We start from the raw sequence: 8732 nt of genomic DNA, 5'->3' as shown, positions 1-8732 counted from the left end.
CCATTCTTTTTGTATCGTGCGTCTGTGTGTGGCAGATTTTTGTTAACACTGCAGTGATTTGGACAACAACATGAAACTAATGGCTTAAAAGTAGGCAGCTTTCCCGAACAATTACCACCAAATGTCTCCCTTGGTGTGCAATCTCATCCTCCCCGCACTGTTTTTCCATTTCAGGCTAATTTCTTTCCCCCCGCCTCAGATGCCTCAGGCACCATCAAGGTGATTTATTTCCCAGTTTGCACCTGGGCTCTGCTCCATCCCTCTCTCTCAGTCTCTTACACACAGTAGGAAAAAGTTGATATCACTTTATGATTGACTGGAAGATCTGCAAGAGGAAAAAAGAAATATGTGCTTTTACACCAACAACTGGTCTTTTGCTGTGAGGTGATGACAACCACCCATGGGTGGGACTTTCACATCCAAAGGCGGGGTGACGTTTACCCACATATATACTCGCAGTGCGTGGAGGCGCTACCTGTGAGTGACTCCCCATCAGCTTACAGACGCATCTCCACACGCGCGCAGTTTCCCTCAGTCCCAACCTGAGAGGGGAATCCTGAAAGATAGTGTTGCTTTTTTGTTACTCTGGAAATGGAAGTCTGCGGGTGCTGTCATTAAGATAATGCTTCAAGATGAAAAGTCAAGTGAAGGAAAAAAGCGAGAGAGTTGATCGTGACCTCGGAGAAAAAAAAGCGCATGTTTCCAAAACTGCATGAATTCCGCGGGAGGCGCGCATCACACCACCGGGTACCGGAGAGGATAACAAGGCGCACAGAGGCGCACGGGTAAGCTTGAATCCCAACTATAAATGTCATGACATTTAAATGAAACTTAAACTCTTGGCATATTTTTATTATAGTCATTTACTTCCAAAAGAAGACGTGAAACGGTGCTTGCAAACCTGTTGTGCGCCTTAAAAGTTTATTTTCACAGACTCAGATGTAATGAGCCAGCAGGAATCTCGTGACTGTGGGCCACAGCTATTATAGTTTGGTGGACAAAAATGTCAAACCCCACGCAGCCTGAAGGGGAAAGAGGCTTCATGTGTTTGTTTTCTCAACAACGTGCTGCGGGCTGCGCGTCACTCCCGTGTTTTGAAGCGCGGTTCAGTGAATCTTCACGTCACAACATTTATTTGTGCAACACATTTTCACAGCCTCGGGTTGCGACGTCTGTCAAGTGACTGTTATAAGGTTATTATTATTTTAGGTCACCTACAAGACACCAGGTGAGGACAGATAGATCCAGTCTTATAATGGCAGCTAGAATTTGATCATTCAGGTGCCAGTTGGCCATTTATTAATAATTTCAGACTATTAACTAATGCTTTTTAGGCTATATATTTATGTATTATTCCTCTACAACCTTCACATCCCATACAATATGTTAGGTTCACAGTTTGGTGCACTTGTGATATTTCTATTTCATTGTAGATTAAAGTGCAAGGTGCAAATAATATTTCCTCAATCAATAGACAGTTTTTGCAATTTATATTTAAAAATATTTCGAGGTCCTCATTAAGATAAGTGTCATAAACATTCATTTGCATCATAATCAGTGCTGGAATGTAACTAAGTATCTGCTCAATTACATACCAAAGTACAATTTGAAGTCCATTTACTCTACCAACGTACCCACTACATTTATCCAACAGCTGAAGTTTATAGTTAATCTGCATTTTCAGTATATTAATGCGACACATAAATCAACTAATAAATGAATGTTTGCTATATTAAGCAAACCTACAGTAAGTAAAGTATTAGAATTAAAAGTTTTTCCAGGACCAGGGTCTACACCCAGATCTCTGGGAGTTACATTTTTTGTTGAACAAGCTGCTCTGTTTTTATGTTTTTGTATGCACTCTGGCATCCTATATACCCCCTCAAAACTGGTGTATTAGTTTTACGTACAATCACCGATAATAGTACAAGACAGAGTGACAAATTATCTAACTGCAGCAAAAACAACAAAAAAGCTGTGGGCGGCAGGTAAAGGATGCAGATCCAGAGATATTTCAGGCAAAGTCATGCTAACTGAAGGTGATGTTTTTTCAGATTTAGCTCAAATTTGCTGTTATGTGATGTTATCAAGCTGTATGAATGCACAAGAGCAAAGTCAGAGAAAACATCCATTCAGTCAATTATCTACCACTGAACCCACAGTTTGGAAAGAATTGACAAGAATTACTTCCAATTGTGATTCAACTTTCAAAATGCATATCGTCACATTCTGTACAGTAGAAATGCTACAGTACATCAAAAACTATTTAACAAATTCAATAACTTGCTGCTGAATATGTTTGACCACTTGAACACTGTTAATGCGTATTCATCACTGTGGCACTCTTGCTCCTCCAGGGTGTGGGTGCCATTTGGCTGAGGTTTTTGTTTCTGTACCTCCATTATGGACATCTAATCCTACGGCAGTGAAAGTACTTGAAACCTGCTTCACTAATGTCATCTTCTTCTAAAGTGCAACCTCCCATTAAGAGAAATGTCATGTTGGCCCCTGGCCCAGACAATTCAGTGGAAAGTTTATCTTCTCTCCTTGCAAATATGGGCATCTTGCCCAGAGAGACTCCTGCCTATGTGTTGCCGTGAGGGGAAAAGGGTAGATTTAACGCGAACTACCTGAAGCAGAAATTAACAGAGCATTCAAAAGTCCACAATAGCACTGTGTGCAGATGAACGCTGTTTAGCTCAAAAACATGCAACATGCACAGGCAATGATCAACTTGGTCAGAGAAGTTCGACAAGTTGCAAGAAATTAGTGCATTTTAAATAATTACTGTAAAAAAGCTAAGGGAAAATGTCAAGAGAATGAAGAAAAATCTAGGGAAAAGCTATATGTACAATATTAATAATTATATATTTAAAATTATGTTAAAATATTATAATTTTTAAAGCACTTTTTTCAGGTAATTTCTTTCTTTGAGATCTGTTTTTTTTTTTTTTTTTTACTGTGTATGCACACGCATGTGTTTTACTAATTGAATTTTTGTAGTTTTTACAAATTTCTTGCTATTTTTGGGGGGTAATTTCTTCTTTCGTTGCTCACTGCCTTCTTATAATATTTCAGAAAGAAATCAAGCCAAATGCTCATGTTTGAAAGATTTAAACACCTTTTTTATGTATTTACTCATCATATGCTGCTCATAATGTTAAATCAATGTTCAGATAGCCCATTAGTTGTGATAAAATAGCTGTTTACAGACTGTGTTGTTTTAAGCCTTGTCAGTAGGGGGTGCACCCTCAGCACCTGCCTTGCCATGCCCCAGCCTCCCATCTGCCTCCCTCCCCAGGTTTGGGGAAGCCAAACACTGTTTGTCTGCACACACTGCCTGCATTACAATGACTTAGAGCTGGTTGAAAATAAGCAAACTTTCTCTTTAAGTTTCCTCTAAGGTGACTCTACATTTGTTTTTTTTCTCTCATCTTTTTCTGTAATCCATACAGACATCAGCTCTCCCTCATTCAACATGGACGGCTACTACAATTGGACGTCGACATCTGATAATGGCAGCACGTCTTCCTCCCAGCCCTACCCCACTTACCCCAACTACCCTACCGACAACATCTCAGAGGTGGCTGCGCCTATGCCCTTTAGCGTGGTCACTGCAGTCGTCTACACCATCGTCTTCATTGTGGGTCTTCTGGGTAACACGTTGGTCATCTATGTGGTGGTTCGCTACACCAAGATGAAGACTGTGACCAACATGTACATCCTTAATTTAGCCTTGGCAGATGAACTCTACATCCTGGGAATTCCCTTCCTAGGCACCAACAGTGCACTTTCCTACTGGCCTTATGGGGATTTCTTCTGCAAGGTGTGCATGACTGCTGATGCCATGAGCCAGTTCTCGTCCACCTTTTGTCTGACGGTGATGAGCATTGATCGGTATCTGGCTGTGGTTCATCCCATTCGCAGCTCTAAGTGGAGGAAGCCACAGGTGGCCAAGGTTTTCAATGGCATGGTGTGGGTCGTGTCCTTTCTGATTGTGCTGCCAGTCACGATCTACTCCCACGTACAGGTGGAGCTCAACACCTGCAACATAACCTGGCCTGAGCCTCATGAATTGTGGTCGATTGTCTTCATCCTTTACACATCCATCCTGGGCTTCTTTGGTCCTCTGGTTGTCATCTGCCTCTGCTACCTGCTCATTGTGGTCAAGGTAATAGGACGGATACAATTTGCGTCTGACTTTTATTAGTGTCTGAATACAAGGGATGTTCCAATCAAGTTTGTTTTGCCCCCAATCCCGGTCCAAGTAATTGGATATTGAGTATCTGCCGATACAAATTACTGATCCGACACTATTGTTTTCCTCGATAATACAGCTGCACAGTGCACACGCACTGGTCTCTGTTCTCAAACACCACGCACTGTAGCTAAAAGCAACACGCAAGACTCACACTGAGCTGAAATGAAATGAGTGTTCATAACTTATGTAAATAATGTGATTAAACAGTCTCAGACTGTGTTTCAGTTTATGATGGGTGGTGTTTCACAGTGAGCAGAGTCAGCCACTGCTCTTAAGTTTCGTGGAGCAGCGGTGATGAAGTCTGCGCTCCGTGTTGCTCTGCATAAAAGTAAAAACATCCGTGTGACAGCTGACATAAAACATTGGATCAGATGCTCTATAAACTAAATATTCCTGATCCCAATCAGTCAAAAAATGCCTTGATTGGTCCCCAATCTAATGTTTGAATAGGATCAGGACATCCCTACTGAATGCATTTTTTATTTTTTTGTCTGCTTTAATAATCTCATAACACTTTTTTTTTTTAACCATCTCACTTTCAGGTGAGGTCAGCAGGTGTGCGTGCAGGACTGACTAAGAGACGCAAGTCGGAGCGTAAGGTGACGCGCATGGTCGTGATCATCGTGTTGGTGTTTGTGTTTTGTTGGCTGCCTTTCTTCACTACCAACATTGTCAACCTGATTCATATCATTCCTGAGAGCAACACCACCGCTGCAGTCTACTTCTTCCTGGTCATCCTCACCTACGTCAACTCCTGCGCCAACCCTATCCTCTACGGCTTCCTCTCTGACAACTTCAAGCAGAGCTTCCAGAAGGTTCTCTGCTTCCACAAACCAAATGGTGTTGGTACGACCGGCCAGGTGGGAGGTAGACAGACTTCCCCCAAGGAAAACCACAATCCTGTGTTCTCACCCAGAAATCCCACACAGAATGGAAAAACACAGGTATTGTGCAAACAGTATTCATGTGATCCATGTAATTTTGGAATTAGTAATGTCAACAGTTAATCATTGAACCGCTGAGCATATTTTTCACCTGTTATGTATTTCGGTCTACGGGCTGATTTTTTTACTCTTCACAGAGTATGATTATCGTGAATGCACTGTAATTTTATGATTGACAGTCATACTTAGAAACATGTTTCATCATTATATTTATAATTCAGGACTATACCCAAATGTGCACAAGCAGCCCCTTTTCTCAAAGTACTCAATCTAAAGTCTTCCTCTACTCTGTGTGAAAATGTGACCTCCAGAGATAAAGCCCCCTAAATGTAACACACAGAGAAGCACTGAGCTCACAATAACATTTTCAGGAATTCCTTTATTGTCAACAAGCATTTGTCAAAGTTTGTCATTCTGTGTTTACTGCATCTCTGATCTGTGTCTGTGGTGTTGTTTCAGCAGCCTGTCCAGATGGAGGTAATTGGAGATGCTGACAATGAGCCTTTAACTTTGAAAACAGAGGTGAATGGCCAGCCGTCACTATGAGTTTTCAAGCTGACTCACCATTTATTTGAGCACTACAATATGGGACTGGGGCTATTTTCTTCTGGAACTTTCATTGATTGGAATTTTCCGTGTTTTTCGATGATCCCCCTCCTATCACCGGGACAATTGTGGACAGGACCAGAGGAGCACAGTAGGAGAGACAATGGGCAGCATTCATTACAGATGTCTGGATTTATTTTTTCTCTTTATGTCTTTGTACTTTGTAAACTGGCTGTGCTGTGCAAATCATTAGTTTATGTAAGGATGCAACATCTCAGTACAATACAGTTTTAAGACTTTAAAATGCTGTAAATTCTCAAATTCATTTACCTTAACTGCAGAGATAATCACTTTTATTTTCAACCATGCTTATATTGGAAACAGCTTTTTTCCCTCCAATAAAGGTTTTATATTTCATCATATTTTAGCAAGAAACCTTGTTTTCTGATCAGCTTCTGCTTAATTTGCTGCTGATGCATTTCGCTATCAATGCAAACTCATCACTTCCTCTATTTGTATCTGTTCTCTTGATAAATTCAGTAAAATGTACATTTTTACAGCCTACATATCTCTGCCTGTTTTTCACCAGGTCTTTATGGGTAATCAGGATATTATTTGAATCTCTTTTTTTTTATGTAATATGTGCTGCTTTAGTGAGCACTGTTGTGTTAATGTCGGTTAACCATAAAGCAGGTTGAAAAATTGTTTATAGTATTATGTTTCTTTTGGCTTGTTAGTTTTGGCTTTTGGTGACATTTTGATTTCAGTGTTACAAAGCTGTGAAAAATGCCGTGAATTAGCTCAGCCGTGTGTTGTGCATTTATCTCTTCTCTGACAAAACAGCATCTGCTGGAGTGGAAGACATGGTGAAGTTAAGTCGTCATCGTTTAGTTGTCGGACTATGAACTGTGACATTTGATGACAACGTTATTGGGAAGTTCTTGGACGACACTGTAGAATCTCCTTAGCTGTAACTTGATGTTTTGACGATGTTTATGGTTGAGTTTGAACTTATTTGAAAAAATACTCAGTAAGATAGACCTGTGGAAACATGGATACCTTACAGGAGACAACTGTTTTGTGTAGCCTATTAAAACACTGTGAATTTTAAAATAGTGGGTCATTCTAAATATGGATATAGAGTTCCATGACAAAATTTTAAAAAATGCTAACTTAGTCACTCTGTTAAAGAAGCCATTATGAATATTAAGTCTGTTTTGCATGTTCAACCTGCATTGATGCTTAGCCCAGTCACCAGAAGAAAATGTTGGTCTTGTACATTTCTGCACGGATGCCATTACATTTGCACGTTTCATACCTATCCATACCTATCATATCAACGTGTACACAATATATGTGCTGAATTTGTCATCGGAAGGTGGAGGGAACAGCGGATGGCACGACGCCTAGAAAACAGACGACGAGCTGAAGGACACCGCAGGAACCACTGTTTGAAACCAAGAAACACCAGCCCAAACATGTCCAAGCCAAAACATGATCTTCACCTAATCATAATCAATTTGTGTTTGTGCCTAAATGTAACCAAACGTGAACTACAGTGTTTTTGAGAGGTGTTAAGTTTCAGCATATCTACTACATAATAACATACAAATGCAGCACGGTTTGCAGACATTCAATGGCAGCACGTTTTTTTGGTGATTGGGTTGCAAAGCTACGAATTACAATGCAGGGCTGCTGACATGAGCCTGCATGAAACAAAGCTCTTGTACATCTAATCCCATGAATGAATAGTTGATGTTTCTATTCGCTGTGATTTATCAATACTATAGCAGGATTATTTTTCAGAGTAAAGCACTTTATCGTTATTTCCTGTCGAAACAGAACAATGGCAGCTTTAGGTTTGAATGTTTATGTCAATATAAATCCCTTTAGTTTCATTTTTGGGGATTTGTTTAGTTAAAATAGTTTCACTGCAGAAGCAGTCAACGAGAAGCAGAATCTTTTTTTCCCAGTTCATTTGGACAGATTTAAATGTATTATATGATACGACTTTAGAACAATGGCTTGGGGAAAAAAAAAAGATTCACATTAAAATCTAATCAGCAAAATGAGGTTTCCCTGTGAGCTGACTTTTTATTTGTTGTTTATGGTGGTGGGTTATTGAATCTTCAGTCTGAAATGTTTTGTTTGTTCCCAGATTAATGATCTAGCAACCATTTCACCGTTTCTTTAATAAATGCAATTGTATAAAAAAAACAGTGTGGTGTACAAATTGTTTAAAAGGAGATTTGAATTTTCTTTTTCAAGTCTATCTTAATAAAATGCCATTAGCAAGTTGACAAAGGAACTGGTCACTGAAACTTTTCTGCAAAACACTGGGTCCACAGCAGTCCACAGTCCTCATTCTGTGCAAAAATGTATTGTCAAATTTTATACATACATAACATAATAAGCTGTTTTGTGTACAGCATAATTACCTTGTTTTAAGTGCCAATCTTTGGAATTGCAAGGCAGTAAGATTAAAAAGACACTCAGTATACAAAGTGTAAAAACATTCAGCGGAAATCTACAAGTAATAAAACAAAGAAGAGAACATTTAATAAAATATTCTCCCAGGGCTGCCTAATTCCTGCATGTATTGTGGGGCATAAATTAAAGTTCACTTTGTAATGTGCAAATGTGCAGAACAACGAATATATTTCAAATTCAACAAAAGAGAAGATGTTAACTTGGTAACCTCTTAAACCTACAATTAATGACTTTTTGGCCACCTGGGGGGAGGTTGTGAATAAAACATAAACATACCTTTAAAGTTGTTGATATTGAAAACGTATTAGCGAACAGGTACTTATTTACACATCTAAAGGTTAGTTTATGCAGGTTCAGATGACAAAAGACAGCACTGATTTTTGAGACATATTGTGCGATTGTTTTTTTTTATAGGGTGTTGTTATAATACAATGTATCCTCAAACAAAGATTCATATGATGTGAATTATCACTCCACAAATAGTGCATGAC

At 39.4% G+C, this 8732-nt stretch overlaps 1 protein-coding gene across 2 annotated transcripts; it reads left to right on the top strand.

Annotated features, from left to right (window-relative positions):
• Positions 1-494: 494 nt before the first annotated feature.
• LOC121956266 (somatostatin receptor type 5-like) lies at positions 495-7968 on the top strand. 2 transcript variants are annotated; one of them, XM_042504401.1, is made up of 4 exons: positions 495-785; positions 3456-4171; positions 4804-5205; positions 5668-7968. In XM_042504401.1, exons 2-4 carry the CDS (start codon positions 3479-3481, stop codon positions 5749-5751), a joined length of 1179 nt encoding a protein of 392 aa, XP_042360335.1. In that variant the 5' UTR covers positions 495-785; positions 3456-3478; the 3' UTR covers positions 5752-7968. The 2 variants fall into 2 exon arrangements, with proteins under 2 accessions (XP_042360335.1, XP_042360334.1); XM_042504400.1 differs by having other exon boundaries at positions 5665-7968.
• The last annotated feature ends 764 nt before the right edge of the window (positions 7969-8732 follow it).

This window comes from Plectropomus leopardus, chromosome 17 (assembly GCF_008729295.1).
Source record: "Plectropomus leopardus isolate mb chromosome 17, YSFRI_Pleo_2.0, whole genome shotgun sequence".
NCBI lineage: Eukaryota > Metazoa > Chordata > Actinopteri > Perciformes > Serranidae > Plectropomus > Plectropomus leopardus.
Note: the sequence above shows the minus strand (reverse complement) of the source record. Positions and strands in the feature narration are given on the sequence as shown.